This window comes from Zalophus californianus, chromosome 4 (assembly GCF_009762305.2).
Source record: "Zalophus californianus isolate mZalCal1 chromosome 4, mZalCal1.pri.v2, whole genome shotgun sequence".
Lineage (NCBI taxonomy): Eukaryota > Metazoa > Chordata > Mammalia > Carnivora > Otariidae > Zalophus > Zalophus californianus.
Window position 1 is genome coordinate 1,143,365 of NC_045598.1, and position 15,130 is coordinate 1,158,494.

At 63.5% G+C, this 15,130-nt stretch overlaps 1 protein-coding gene across 6 annotated transcripts in view; it reads right to left on the reverse strand.

Moving 5' to 3' along the window:
* Positions 1 to 5,099: 5,099 nt before the first annotated feature.
* Positions 5,100 to 15,130, reverse strand: part of MORN1 (MORN repeat containing 1) — a 52,533-nt gene continuing 42,502 nt past the window's right edge. For 5 of the 6 annotated variants that reach the window (XM_027598739.2, XM_027598731.2, XM_027598716.2 and 2 more), the window contains 2 exons: positions 7,294 to 7,340; positions 5,100 to 5,425 (listed from right to left, as the gene is read on the reverse strand). In XM_027598739.2, the coding sequence (XP_027454540.2) occupies positions 5,277 to 5,425; positions 7,294 to 7,340 (196 nt within the window). In that variant the 3' untranslated portion in view covers positions 5,100 to 5,276. The remainder of the gene's footprint in view (positions 5,426 to 7,293; positions 7,341 to 15,130) is intronic. The other variant, XM_027598724.2, reaches the window with a different exon arrangement.

The window sequence follows — 15,130 nt, forward strand, 5'->3', positions numbered from 1 at the left end:
CACACTGGGGTCCACCCTGCTGGGCACTTGTGGGGGGCACTTTGTCCTGGTTCCTCCTGCCTCTGGTTGTCCAGGGTGCAGGACTGGGGGGCGGCTGACAGTTCTCTGAACCCCTGGGCAGAGTTACCAGGAGGAGCAGTATCTAGAGTTTTGGGGAGTGTCACCATCTGGGGGGTCACATGGGATGGGGAGGGCTGGCCTGGAGGCTGAGCCCAGCACATCTGGCAGGCTCTGTCAGGCTGCCCAGCTGCCCGGCCGGCCGATGACAGCCCTATTTATAGTCTCCATCAGAAAACGCCCGTGGCCATGGCAGTGGGACAGCCTGCCTGCTCCTCGACACCCAGGGCCTCGTGCCGAGAGGAGCCCGGGCTGGGGTAGGTTCGGCCAGCGCGGGTTGCTTCCTGGCCCGCTTCCTCCCCCTGGCTACCCCCTAGGCTTGCGGGAGGACCACAGCAGTCCCTGGCCTGAGGCTGTGGGGCCCCCAGCTTACCTGATGGGCAGGGGACCCAGAGCAGCTCCTCCCCACCTGCTCAGGCCCCCCATCTGACTCCCAGGGGGTCCTGTGCCCGCTGTGGCCCAGTCTTTTCTGTCAGAGAAGCTGTGGGCGGGCTCTCAGTGGCTGTGCCCTGCCTTGAGGGGACAGGGGCAGGAAGCGGACGGGACCCCACGCAGCTGTGATGGTTGCCGGCGCTGAGGGCTGCCCGCCCCGATGTGGTCTTGCTGAAGCAGGCCTGGTGACTCCACTAACACCTGCCCAGGGCTAAGGAACCCCGGGGTGCTGGGGGCCACCTGGGGCAGGCAGGTGGCTGGCAGACTGAGCCAGGCCGCACAGGAACCCCTCAGGCAGCCCTGCCCGGGAGGAGGGGCTCCACACTTGGCCTTGCCACCCTCCTGGCACCGAGACCGCGCGGCCTGGCCAGGCTTTGCAGAGGGGAGGCCTCCCCCAGGAGCATCGTGGTGACTGGCCGGCCAGCGGGAGAGGAAGCTGGGTGAGCTGTCTGTGCCGGACGCCAGGTGAGGGGTGTCTGAGACTTCGCGCTTGCCAAGGCCCTGCTGGGAGGTGGGCCACGCAGAGAGACGGGCATCTGAGCTCTCTGTCTCCCCGATCTCTGAGCTCTCTGGCTCTCTGGACTCTGGCTGGAGAACTCCTCATGAAGAACGAATATGTTCTCTTCGAGGCCGAGCCTGGCCAGGTGCTCAGTGTGGGGTTAGCACCCTGCCAACGTCTGCCGAGCAAGTGCACGGCCGGAGGGGAGACCACCACGGAGAGACTGGCCAGGAGAAGCGGCTTTCGGTTGCACACTAGATACTGCTGGGACCAGAGCCTCCTTCCCAAGCCTCCTGGGGGCTGGGTTGCTTCTTGGAGTGTAAAGCATGTTGGGGCCGCCTCCCGCCACCCCCTCTACCAGCCCCTGCCTCCCTGCCAGTTCCCAGCAAGACTCGGGAGAAGCCTGCCGTCCTGGAAGGAGAAGGCCCTTGGGGTCTCTGCGGAGGGCCTGAGGAGGCTGTCAGATGGCCACTCGGTCATCATCTCCCCGCCCCCCAGCCTCCCAGCCCGCTGGGACAGCACCGATGCTGCCCTGCCCTGACTTGGGGGGTGCTCCCCCAGCCCCCCACCCCGGCTCCGCCTTACCCCAGGGCGGGTCGCCACGTGCGCCGTGCTGCCCCAGAGGGCCCGGCCCCGGGCGGGTCTGACGGCCAGACCAGTGTCTGCGGCCAGGCCTCTGCGGACCCTCCCTCTTCTCTTTTACCTTGAGAATTCAAATTTCTTGTGGATTTGTCTGTGGGACACGGTGCGAGCACAAGGGGTCAGGTCAGCGTGAGAGCAGCTGCCGCTGGTGTCCACCCAGCATATGCCCGTGCCATTGGCGGACGTGCCTGCCAGTCCCAGGGCAAAGCCCCGAGAAGGGCTGCTAGTCACTGGCTCAGAGGTGCCCTCAGCCTGGCGCCCCAGCAGGCGGGGTCGGGGGCGCAGTGGGACGGACCAGGGAACCCCCGTCCTGCTCAAACACGAGTCCACAGGGGCTGAGCTCTCCCCAGGCCTCGCCGAGTGGCCCCTGCCCACGGGGCCTCAGCCGCCCCGCCAGGAAGCTGGTGGGGGGCGACGGTGGGGAGAGCTTGCTCTCGGGTTTGCTCAGACGACCGGAAGGTAGCAGGTTTCACAGGCCAAGTGTCTGCAGGCCTGCAGAGCTGGCTTCGCTCCATGTCTGCGAAGGCGCTGAGGGGACAGATCCCCCCCACCCCGCCTCCCCCATGTCCAGGGCTCCGGGGGCCTCAGTCTGCTCGGGGCGTGGACTCCGAACTTGCGTCCCGGGTTTTGTGACCGAACCTCTGGTGCTGATCTGGAAAGAAATACCGAAGGATCCCCCGGACAAGCTGGCAAACACAGCAGTAGCTTCTATGCCCAGCACATTTTTCTTCCTAAACTCAAACATCATTTTCATTGTTTTTCTTTTGACAGAAGTGTGGCTTCATCTAGAAGAGAGGAAAGAGCCGCAGAGCAAGTTGCCGAGCCTCAGGGGCAGACCCCGGCGGACGGTGAAGCCCAGACAAAGCTGGGGGACTCTAGAGTGTGTGGCCCAGCTGACCCCTGGTTGTCCACGCGGGGCTCGGCACCCATGTTGACGCAGACGCGTGTGGGTGCAGCCCCCATCTGCATCCCTGCACTTTGGGCAGGGCGCAGCCCCTAGGGCCCAGGCACTCTGACCCAGGAGTCCGTGGGTCCCGGGAATGGAAACTTTCTGGGGACTCACTGCTGGGGACACCGGCAGTCTGTCCCTTCCTAAGGGCCAGTCAGAGGCAGAAGCCTGGCTGAACCAGGCTGGCAGCATCTATGGCCACCCGAGCTCTTGGAACCAGAAGGCTGGCGGATGCAGCTTGCTCCCCACACGTCAGGCTCAGAATTACCTCAATTCCCCGGTCATGGAGGTTCGGAAGCCCCTTTCCCTTGCTGGCTCCTGTGTCTCCCGGTCGCCGGCCGCTGTGGTCAAAGCTGGCTCTCCAGCGTCTGCTCCAACAGCTCTGGAGGCCGGGACTGAGCAGGGGGAGGACCACCTGGGCTGACCAGTCTGCCAGCCATGGACTGCTTCAGTCCTGTTGAGGCAACACTGGTTGGGGCACCGATTAGGGGAGAGCAGGAAGGGCAAAGGGAGGGGTTGGCGGCCGGGGGCGTGACGAGAAAGGCTCCCTGGCTTTGGGTTGGTTTTGACGTAGGGATCCTTTCCTCCTCTGCCACTTCTTGCCTTTAGTAAGAGCACGACTATTCCATGTGAGCCTACCACCTAACGACAAGCGGACCTCCGCTCCATCCATCCGTAAGTACATCCATCCCCCACCACGCTGCCACCGGACCACCCATCCGTCCTCTGTCTGTCCACCCATCCAACCATCCACCCAACCATCCATCTGTCCATCTACCCAACCATCCGTCCATCCATTCACCCATCCACTGTCCATCCATCCATCCATCCATCCATCCATCCATCCATCCACCTAGCCCTCCTTCCAGTTATTCTGCTACCCGTCTCCCCGCACACCTCCTCTGCCCAATTTGTCTCCAGTGCCTCCCATTCTGCCTGGCACAGAGTAGGTGCTCCACATTCACACATTCATTCAACAAATATTTGCCAAGGGCCTCCTAAGGGTCACGCACTGTGCTAGATGCTGAGGTTATGCAAGTGAACAAAACTGACCAAACGCCTCCCTTTGGAGGTTGCAAACCAGACAAGTGAAGTGCACCTTCACTTGCAGAGGATGTGAGTTGGGGAGGGAGCAGGAAGTGTTTGCTGGAGGTGGGGTGAGGCTTCAGAGCTGGTGGCCAAGGAAGGCCTCATGAGAAGGTGGCATCTGGGAGACGAGCAGTGTAGGCAGAGTGAAGAGCATATGCAAAGGCCCTGAGGCAGAAATATGCCTGGCAGGACAGAGGAGCTGTAGGGGCCGGTGTGAGTGGGATGCAGAGAGCCAGGGGGAGCAGCAGGAGGTGAGGGCAGCGAGTGTGGGACCAGCTCTGGTCGGCCTGGAGGTCCTGGCACAGACTTGGGGGGTGAGCCCTGACAGCACTGCTGTGTGCAGGAGCTGCAGGGTGTGGGTGGATGGAGTCGGCTGGGGATGCACTTTGAAGTAGGATGGACAAGACTTGCCATGGACTACAGGGCAGGAGCGAAGCAGAGGCAGAAGCCAAACATTTGTGCCTGAACAACGAAGACTGCAGGGTGGGGGGGTGGGGGGGGCCCCAGCGCGGGGCCATCAGGCAGCCGAGGGAGCAGCCACTGTGTGGGTGTGGGGACAGTGTGTGGTGCCCTGAGGGTGGGGTGGGGGGGGCCCTATCCTGGAGGGTGGGGGGCAGAGTGCAGACGCAAGTGTAGGAGGGAAGTGGGTGCTGGATGGAGGGGCGCGGGGTCTGTAGGTTCCCCGGGATGGGAAGCAGCAGTGTGCTTCTCGCAGCGGGGGCTGGGTGCTCCCTCCCTGTTCCTCATTCCTCGGAGAATGATGGAGAAGCGTGGTGGGCTTCGAGCATGGGCCCAGCCTAGCTCCAGCCAGTGCAGGGTGGGCACAGGCTGAGCCCCAGGGGCCATGGAAGGTGGAGCCGGGCGGAGGCCTTGGATCCTGGCTCTGGCCTGCTCAGTGGAGGCCGAAGGAGGCCCCGCCACCCGCCCTTCCCTGTCAGCCTGCCACAGCCTCCCCGAGTCTTCCTGTTCCCCTGCCCTGCCCTGCTCCCAGGCCCTGGGTGGGTTTCAGAGGCAGCTGTAAAATCCAAGAAGTGTCCCCCAGACACGAAACTCATTTCCAGAAAACCAATCACCTGCTGCTGCCTCTTGATTTCTCATTTGGCCGCGGGCTCCCATGTCCCCGGGCTGCCTGCGGGGAGGGGGTGCTGAGCCACCCTCCAAGGCCGGGATCATGGGCGGGAGGCAGTGCTGGCTCGGACAGTAGGGCCGGCTTCACTGCCAGACTCTGGGGGCCTGGGCGGGGGGGCAGGATCGCCCCCTCCCCAGCCTGGCCTGGGCTCCCCCTGGGGACTGGAGGTGCCAGCCAGAGGGGGGCCTGGCTGTGTGGGAAGGGGCTTGCTGTCTGGGTCAGGCGCCTCTCAGGAGTCGGTGTTGAGCGTTTTATTGAAGCCACGGGATGCGTGAAGGTGGCCCTCCAGCCCCCATTCAGTCCCACTGCAGAAGTGCAGGAAGGTGCCCCGCCGAGCAGAGGGGACTTCTTCCATTCGAAGTGAGGATGGTCTCCCGAGGGGGACACTGGTGGCTGTCAGGTGCGTGGGGGTGGCTCCCCTAGCTCGGAGACTCGGGGCCTTCTCCAGGGAAGTGGGGCTGCTGGTCCGTCCCCTTCCCCAAGACCCGAAGGTGTTTGAAGGCGGTGGGCAGCGTGTGGCCCAGGAAGGGAGGGTCGGTCACATCGCGGATCATGATGACATACTCCCCTGCAAAAGACAGGCGCTCAGACGCGGCCCCCAGGGGCCCCCGACGGCCCAGGCTCCTGCCCCTGCCTCTCTCCGGCCTCGGTTTCTGTCCACCCGCACACCCTGCCTGGGACCCTGGGACCCTGCCTCAGTGCCCCGATGGGGGCTCCAGGCCTTCTCCTCGGCCGGTGATCCTGGGACCCGGGGGCACGGAGAGCCCCTCACGGCTGATGGGGCAGCACGGCTGAGTGCAAGGATTCTTTTGAAAATATTCCCTATCTTTTTAGGAGAAAGAGAATTCGTTTCCTCTAAAATGTTTTTTTAAACAATGAAGCTTCCGAAAACGTGGCCGCCTGGCCGGCTGTGGGCTGGGGCAGGAGGGCCGCCCTCCGGTGCGCTCGGGAGAAGAAGTACTTTCCCTCTTGCAGTCTGTAAACTGTCTGCAGAGCGTCAAAGTTGGAGAAACCGTAAAAAAGAAAATAAGAAATAACAGAAAGTGCGGTTGCCATAGAAACCGTCCTCTCCCCTCCCCCGAGCCCAAGGGGGCTGGCACCGGAGCGTGGAAAAAGCTCGCTGGGCTGGCCCGGGCTCACACCAGGAATGCGGCCGCAGCTGAGATGGGGCGCAGGAGTCGGCTCACACCGTCAGAGAGAACATTCCAGTGCCCCGGTCTGGAAAGCAGGCCCTCTCCCCGCTGCGCCCTGCGGACACCGCGTGTTCCTGGGGCAGGATGAGAAAGGGCCTCGGCGGCAGGAGTTTGCTGGGCTCTGAGTCAGTTCCTTCAGCGACTCGGGGGGCCTGGGAGGGGGCCCACATTCCACAGCCCCGGGGCACCAGGCCTCCCCGGCCGGCCTGGAGGAGACGCCGCGCATGGCAACGCCACGGTGTTTCCAAGCAGCGCGGGTTTCTAGGTGTTCCCAGGAACACAGCCCCCAAGCCTGTGGTCAGTGGCGCCGGCTGAGGAGCAGGGCGCAGTGGGCAGCGGCCGCAGAACCCAGCCCAGCCCTCGTCTGACCTCGCTCCTGATGCTCTTCTCCCAGAGGCCGGGAGAGGGTCTGGCTGGTGGCCACCCAAGGCCCGGCCCACACGGTCTGGCCGCGGGCCTGGTGCCCGGCGTCCCCACAGAGACGGCGCGGCCCACATCTCAGGGACTTGGCCACCCGCTGGCTTTGCCCCTCGTGGTCTGGAAATTGCTGCTCCTCAGGGCCTGGCCCTCCTCCAGCCAATCCCCCATCGGCCCCTCCCAGCTCAGTGCGGGGCGTCCCCTCTGCCCACCCTGGACCCCTCCCCTGGGGCGCACACGAGGGTCCCAGGGGCCTGAAGGGCAGACTCGTGTGGCTGCTGCTGGGGCTCCCAGTGCCAGCCCAAAGGGGCACGTGGGGGGCGCCGCCCGGGACCCAGCCCTCCTCCTGCACAAGGTGGGCTCAGGGCCCACAGGCCCTGCTAACACTCCCAAATACACGCGGGGTCGGGGGGGGGGGGCCAGACCTGGAGGCCTGCCAGCCTTCCAGTCAGGCCTGGGGACACAAGGGACCAGGGACATGCACTTTGCCCATGGGGACAGAGGGGCAGCCAGGGTGGGCAAGCGCCCCTCACCACGCCCTGCCCCGTTGCCCGCAGCCCTCTGAAGGGACGGAGGCTGGAGAGGGTCTTGTGGCAGCCCTGGGCCCATCCATGTCCCCTCCAGCTCTGGTGCCTCTGGGGGTGCCTGGGGTGGTGTGTGGCGGGCGGCCAGGCTGGGAGCTGCCCCAGGCACGATGAGTGTTGAATTTAGGGGTGCGTTCAGGGAAGGGGGTTTTTCCAAAGGGTCCACAACTATGACACATGTGGGTTGTGGGGTGGCCGGTGGCCTTGGCCCGTTCGACTGAGTCCTCCTCCTGGCCACCTACCTGGGAAGGCTGCTGCCGCCGGCTCGGTCGTGGCTGCGCCGTCAGGCCTGCAGGGAGAAGAGGAGGAAGGCCCTGGAAGACTGCGGCCCCGCGGACAGCAGAGCCGCCGCAGTCCTGGCCCCCCGTGGGCTCAGCTGCACCCTTCGGGTCCTCGGAGGCCTCACCCCTGCCTTCCGAGCGCAGCGTGCGCAACCCCCTCTGGACAGCTCTCTGCCCCCCGCCCCCCGGCCGGTGCCTTCCTGTCTACACCCAAACATGCCCGTGGACAGACGCTGGAGCCGGAGCCTCACAAGCTCGCCCCTGCTTCCACAGCTGGGGCCGCCGCGTGCACAACCAGGTGTGGCTTTTGGGGGCACCGAGGCCGCACAACGCCGGGCAGAGCAGCCGCTCAGGAAAGGGCCGATGCGCCGGGTCCACTGTGTTTGGCATTTATATTCCAGTGGCAGCTGGGCTCCGTGGGAGGTGGGGCCGTGGGGGGCACTGGTGTGTCCCCTTGGGTCCCCCTCAGAAGGACCGAAGGTCATTGTTACCTGGGAGACTCACAGGAAGGGACAAAGTAGCAGGCAGAGACAGGAGGGGCGGGCCCAGGCCTGGCCCCAAGTCTGAGGGACAGAGACCCTCACTTCTGGCCACGGCGGCCACAAGAGGGCCCTGGTGGGCAGCCCGAGGCCGCTCAGTCAAGCCTGAGGCTGAGGGCTCTGACCCGACCGGAGGTTCTCCTCTCCGTGGTGCGCGGTGATGTGCCCGCTCCGCCTGCCCGCAGGGGCGGTCACCTGCCCAGGAGGACGCGCCGTGTGCCGGTGAGGACACCTGGCGCATGTCGTCAGCTTCTGCCCTGGGTCAGGCCCTCAGCCTCCTCCCACCACCTTGGGAGCAGGGAGCCGGCGCGGTGTGGACGCCCACCTGCGTCCTCCAGCTGCTGGACGCACTTTCCTGGTGGGACGGAGGCCCCGAGTGTGGCGGGCTGGGCTTTGCCCTGAATTATCTCTCCAATGGGACTTGGAGGGGGGGCTGGGGGACTCCTCCCACCCCTGCCCTCCGTGGCTGTTGGTTTCCTGTCATCAGAGGCGGTGGGGGTGGGGGCGGGGCTGGAGGCCGGGGGCTCCCTGGCATCAGCTCGGCGACTCGCCAGGCTCCGACCCCATGCCAAGCTTAATTACCACAGGCATGGTTTGGGTGATAAAAAATTAAAGACAAAAGATTTTAAAATTACTTCATTTCAAGTGGGGGAAAATGGGCCTTGGCTTGGACCCAGGAGCCACGTTACAAATTCTGAAGTGTGGGTGAGGAGGGGAATGCAGATAAATAATTCAGCACTAAGAATAACCAGAGTCTGTCAGCCTGCCAGCTTCAAGAGAAATAGACGGGGTTACAAGAATCCTGAGAGTTTTTACAGAACCCCCAGGGCTTCGAGAAGGCAGAGGCAGAGCCAGGAAGGAGCTGGGGAGCCTTGGTGTGAGGTGAGGCCGGAGGCGCCCGTTAGCGGGATGGCTCTCCAAGCCGCGCGGGGTGAGGGCATGGTGCTCTAGGAGACCTGGGAGGCACGTCCGAGAGATGGGCGGCTGAGGGTGCAGCCGGAGCCCTGGGTGGCAGGAACCCTGTTCTGGGCACAGACTGTGTACACAGCCCCGGGCGGAGCCTCCAGGGTTCAAGGGCGATCAGAGCAGGGAGAGGTGACAGGCCTCCTGGGCAGACCTGGGAGCTCGCGGTGGGCGGGCAGGGGGCTGGTGCTGGGAGCTGGAATGGCCGGGGCCCGCGCTGCGTCCTGTGCTTTCTCTTGATCTGCAGCTGGTGTCCTCGTTGTCCTCAAGCTTCCTGTGCTTGGGGTTCCTTGTGTCTTGAATCTACAGGTTTATGTTTTTCATGAAGTTTGAACACATTCTGGCCATTTCTTTGTTTCTCCTGTCACGTTCTCCCCTGCAGCACTTGGGAGCCTCTGATCCTGCACGTGCTTGGCCGATAGGAGCCGTCTCGCTCATGATGTTCAGTCTTTTCTTTCTGGGTTTCATTTGGGGGGTTGCTATGGCTGTGCCTGCAAGCTCACAGCTCTCATTTCCTTCCACCCGTCCCTGCCCACATTTTTCAGCTCCGGAGGGTGATTCCACGCCTTCACGCCTCCCGTGTCTGCCGAGCATGGCCAGTCGTCCCTGCTGGACATGCACAGTCCACTCAGAACGTTTCACCTCCCCCTCTACTGACTCTCCCGTTTGTGTCATTTCTGGGTTGGCTTTGATTAGTTTATTTTTCCTCATTATGGGTTGTACTTTCCTGCTTTCTTCGTGTGCCTGGTAATCTTTGGTCAGATGTGAGACATCGTGAACTTTACTTTCTTGGCTACTGGCTACTTTGTATTCTTATATTCTTGATGCTGTTCAGTTCCTTGGAGATGGTTTGATCCTTTTGGGTCTGGCTTTTAAGGTTTGTTAGGTGGGGTTCAAGATAGGGTCCATTATTCCCCACTACTAAATACTCTTCTGATGTCCTGTGAATCTGGAGGTCTTCCGGGCTGACCGCTGGACCAAGCACTCTCCACAGCCCTGTGTGAGCTCTGGGCAGGGCTCGCTGGGACCCTCTCTGCGGTTTTCCCGGCCTCAAGCACATTCCTCATGCTCTGCAGATCTCTAGGACTCTTTCCTCTCCCGTGCTCCCTCCTGCAGACTCTAGCTGCCTGGGCTTTCTAGGACTCGCAGCTCCATCTCTGCCCTTGGGGGACCCCAGGAACTGCTGTGTCCGCTCCCTGCACCACCGCTGGAAATGCTCTCAGGAAGCGAGCTGGGGCCTTGAAGTGTCATGAAGGCTGGCTGTTGTTTCCCAGCTCTTGTCCAACTTGTTTGTTGTCTACCTGTGTGGGGGGGGGGGGGGAGCAAATCCTGCCCCTTGCACTTCATCCTGGCTGGAAGCAGAAGCCTGTTTCTGCATCTGTAGACCAAACTGGGATGTGGAGCCCTGATGGTCCCAGCTCGTGTCCTTGTGGTCAGTCCTGAAGGGTTGAGGCTCCTCGTGGAGGGCAGAGCATGAGGCCTCTGCCCCTGCTATTTGGGGTCATCCTTTGAGGGCCCCCAAATGGCATCTTGTCCTGACTGCTTGTGGCCCTGTGAGGTGGGGCCTGATCCCATGTGAATCATCTGTAGCATGGAATCACCTTCCCATGGTGGGTCTTCCAGTCCCCACAAGGCCCCAGGAGGGGAACTGGATGGCCTCCTGCCAAGGTCAACAAGGTAACCCTGCAAGTTCCTCCTAGGTGTTCAGCTACCCGAGTGGCTCACCAGTCCAGTGGCTGTCCCCTCAGCACAGCCTGCCCTGGTGCTCCCCATGACCCCGTGTCTTTCCCTTTCTTCAGGCCCTGAGAATGTCATTTCTGAGCCACGTGACCTTGACTAGGACATGTGTGTCTCAGGACTGCACTGAAAAGTCATGAGGACCCACAAGAAGGCACCTGGGCCTCTGTCCCACTGGAATTACCATGAGCACTTCTGACCCTAAGCAGAACTGTCGCTGAGGCGATGCCCACAGCAGCCTGGGCAGGGCATGGGGGCCACAGGCAAGGTCTGGGGTGTGTGGGTCCTCAGTGCTTCTCTGCAGGCCCGGGTGGTGGTGCGGGGGAGAACAAATTGGCAGAGCTCAAGAAATGGCCATAATTGGAGAGGAAGCCTGAGGCCAGTCAGCCAGACCCTGGCCCAGTGGGGCTGGAACCTGTGTGCACACTTGTCCTTTCACTGGGCAGCTGAACAGCGGGAGGCAGACGTGGTGGGCCGGGGAGTGTGTGAAGCGTGTGAAGACCCCACGGCCAAGCGCACGGTGGGTGGCAAGAGAAGGGGGTTCCCTTGAGTGAACCAAAGGTCTCCAGTAGCCCAGGTGACCCGGGCCTGTCCACCCACAGGTCACTGAGGGCCCAGCAGGGCTCTGGGCTTGGTGGCCCTATGGTTAGACAGAGGAGGCCCATTGGCTGAAGACCAGACTGGGGGGCAGGGGGCTGGGGGAACAGTCTCAGGGCTTCGTCAGGCCTGGCCCTGACCCTTGTTGTCACTGGTTTTCAGGCTGTGGAGGGGGCACGGGGACCAATCTGCCCAAGGCCCACCCAGAGCAAGAGGGCACAGGGACCCTTTCCTGCATCCTGGTTTGGGGAGAGCCCCCACCTCTGGGGCAGTGTGTGTCAAGGCCCAGGATCCTGGCCTCTGCCCATGGTCCTGTGGGCATCACGGCTGTCCTCCTGTACTAATGGGCTGTGCTGGCTGAGGGAACCGCGGAGCCATGGAGTCAAAGACACAGATTAGGAAAACTGCCACCCGGAGCGTGTGTGGCGGGCAGAGAAGCTGCCCGGGCTCTCCTGACCTGCTCACGTGGGATGTGAGCCCCAGGGCTTTCTGTGGCCCCCATGGAGGGCCCATAAGAAAGTTCCAAAATTAGAACAGTCAGCTAACTGCGGGAGCAGGGCTGGCCTGGATCTGGGGCTGAGCTGGACAGCATTGCGGCTTCCTGGGGACCCCCGGGGATGCAGGAGGTTCAGGGCCGTGGGCCCCAAGTGAGAGCCACGGTGGGCAGCCCTGGCTTCTCTCCCAGACAGTGTGGCCCCAGAGGGTGGTCTGCTCCGCGGGGCCCCCAGCAGGCCTGTCCCCACCCAAGCTCACACTGGGACTGGGGGTTACGCTGCTACAATGCCCCTCAGAGTGAGGCCCCTGCACACATGTGTGTGCGGGAGAGCGGCTGAGGGCCAAGAGGGAGGGGGCGCGGATGCACCAGAGGCTCCAGGAAATCACAGCCTAGACCCGGGGGGCCAAGAGGGGCGGGGGCTCCAGGGACCATTTAGGGGCCCCTGTAGCCAGTGGGCAATCAGCTCTGGGCCCTGAAAGCCCACAGGGGGTGCCTGCTCCCTCGTGGGGCTGGGGGCGCCTGCCGGTGGCCTGCAGTGGGCGTGTGAGGGGTTAAGGCCCCGCCTGCCGCCAGCCTCTGTCTGCTGTCGTGGTCACTGTTCTGGCCCTGTGGTGCCGTGGGGGGTTAGGGCGGCCCGAGCGCCAGCCCAGCTGCTTCATCTGCCCCGCTGGCCCTCACACCTGCTTCCGTTTATTATTCCTGCTCGGACGAAATGGGGCTCATTTCTCCATCTTTAAAGTTTCCGAGGAAGCTTTCAGTCCCTATCTCAGGGACTGTGCGTCTCAGGACTGCAGTCTCTATCTCCTGTTTTCCATGGACACACGCAGAGGAGCTGCCTGCCGCTGGATGGGGCGGCAGAGACCGAGCCCGCTCTGTGAGGGATCCGTGGCCCGGGAAAGGGCGGCAGGTTGCAGTGGGGACCAGAGCCCCCTACACGGCGCCCTCTTGTCTTAGGAGCTCTCACCCCCGGGGGGCTGTCCCAGGGCCCACCTGAGATCAACCCGCCCCTCCCCTCAGCGCCGCAGCAGACCCGCGCCGAGAGCCCCCTGACACACTCCCTGGTGACGCAGGCTGCAACCCAGCGGAGGGCCAGCACGTACCAAAGGCTGGAGGGCCCTGCCTGCGCAGAAGGGGCTTGGCGGGGGGGGGTGGGGGGGGGAAGCCTGGGGGCAGAGGCGCCTGTGGGCTTCACCCCGGACCTCCTGTGGGGTTTCTTTGGGTCACTGGAGATTCAATTCAAAGCACCTGCCCCAGCCTCCTGGGCTGAGCCCTGTGTAGGTCCCAGAGTGGAGGGAGAGGGTGGGGTACACCCAGAGTCGGCCCCCAGAGAGGCCTGGGGCTGTGACAGTTGCCGACCGGGCCCAGCCAGGAGCCACGAGGCTGCTTCTGTGCGCTCCATGGGCCCCGGCCAGGTCTGGCCGCATAAGCTGCACTTTCGGGCTCACACCCAGCCCTGGCTCTTCACCGGCCGGGCCCGCCCCACAGGACCCCACACCCCCGCCGGGGCTGGCGCCGCGAGCCTGTCCCACCGACCCTGGAGGGCCCTGCCCAGAGCATCTCCGGGTCATGGTGAGGCCAGCCAGGGTGGACAGGACAGTGCCCAGGCCCCAGGGCAGACGAGGGGGGAGGGTACGTGGACCTGTGTCCCCGGGGCAGGGTCAGCGAGGAGCCCAGGATGGAGGGGTTGGGGGCCTGCGTCAGGTGCTCAGCGGTCACCTGCACGACCCTGCGCGGATGCACTGCCAGCCCCAACTATCTATGCAAGTAAAAACATTAATTGGCTCCATCTGTGTTGGCCTGATGACTGATTAAATGACTAATCACGGAAGTCTTAATTAAACCCATTTTTCTCCGAGTGAGCAGGGGAGGGGCTGTGCTGGCCAGCGCGCGTCAGGCTCCGGCTGGCCGTGTGCTGAGCCGGCAACAGCGGTCAGGGGTGAGGTCGCCCCCGGGGCCTCACGCACGGCCGGGCTGACGGGCGGCGTTCCGGCGGGTGGGGCCGCGCGCCGCTGCCTTGTCCTACTACAGAGCACACATTTAGGGTTTCGGAGAGGGCGAATGCCCTGTTCTGATGGAATTCTCGTGGGTGGCTGGGCAAGCTCACAGCCACATTTCCAAAATCGACTCCATCTTTTGCAGCTGACAGGATCTCACATCACTCAGGAACTGACAGGCCTCTGTGTCATGTTGTGAAACTCCGTGATGTGCCAGGAATGTCTCCGCAGGAACGCAGCGAGAAGCCCGCGGTGGACACTGGGCTCTCCCGGGGAAGAGCGGCAGACCAGGCAACGCTCCGCGGTCAGCAGGGACCCAAAGAGGACCGGCTCCTGGTGCCAGCCCCGGCGGGGGTGCGGGGTCCTGTGGAGCACAGCCGCAGGCCCCCGGGGCCCTCGGGACGGAGCCTGGCCCCAGGCCGTGGGCACAGAGAAGCAGGCTTGTGGCTCCTGGCTGGGCCACTGCCACGCTCTGCCGCAGGGATGGAGTAGATTCGCAACTCCCGCGGCCATCTGCCGACCCGCCCAGTGCTGCCTCACCCTGCAGGAGACGGCTGGCCTTGGGGACTTGGGGACTGGAGCAGACCCACCTGAGCCTGAGGAGGGAGCAACTCAGGGCCCAGGCTCTGAGAGAGTGGAGAAGACAGGGCCCCGATTCACGCCATTCCCTGGGGAAATGGAGTCAGATGGGGCCACACCCCTCCTGGGACCCCAGAACCCAGCTCAGGACCTCAGCGGGCCCCTTCCCTGTCAGCCACACGCTGGGCCCTCCCAGCCTGGGACTCTGCTGAGCGTGGCTGGGTGGGGGTCTGTGTGGTGAGGGGCCCCGAGTGGGCCGGGGGCTGGGCCCCTTAGCACCTGGCTGCCCCTGAGTGCCCCCTTCCCTGGGCAGGCACACACCCCAAGAATAAGTGGTCAGAGCATGTGTGCTGGAGGGTAGAAGCCCAGTGGCCACGGCGCCTGACCGACCCTTCACCTCCCTTCCCTCCACCAAAATGCACAAAGGTGATTCTTCTTAGACTTTGAAGATAATGGAGAATTATGCCTGGAAGTTGTAACAAGAGGCAAAGGATTCCTCTGGAACGCTCTACCCTTCTTATGTAAATTAAAACCTCTGCCAGGCTCCAAAATTACAGGGTGGCGAGTCCCTCTTAATCTTTTTCAATCATTTCTATTGTGTGAGCCTCCCGGATGGCAATAATGGGCTGCTCTGTGGGCAAAGTGAGTAGATGAGCAAGCGCGTGGTTTACTGTGGCTTTGAGGGGTCATCAGGGAGGGGGGGACGGGCAAGGGTCCACAGCTGACTGGCAGCTGGAGGCTCAGCGAGACCTGTCCTTTCCCAGGGCCCTGGAGCACGTTAGAGGTGACTCCTGTCCGTGGGGCCACAGGGGGCTGAGGGTACGTCCGAGGTGCTCTTGCGGGACAGACGGCCTGTGTCAGCGGGTGCCGTGCCCCAGGCCTGCAGCCCAGCC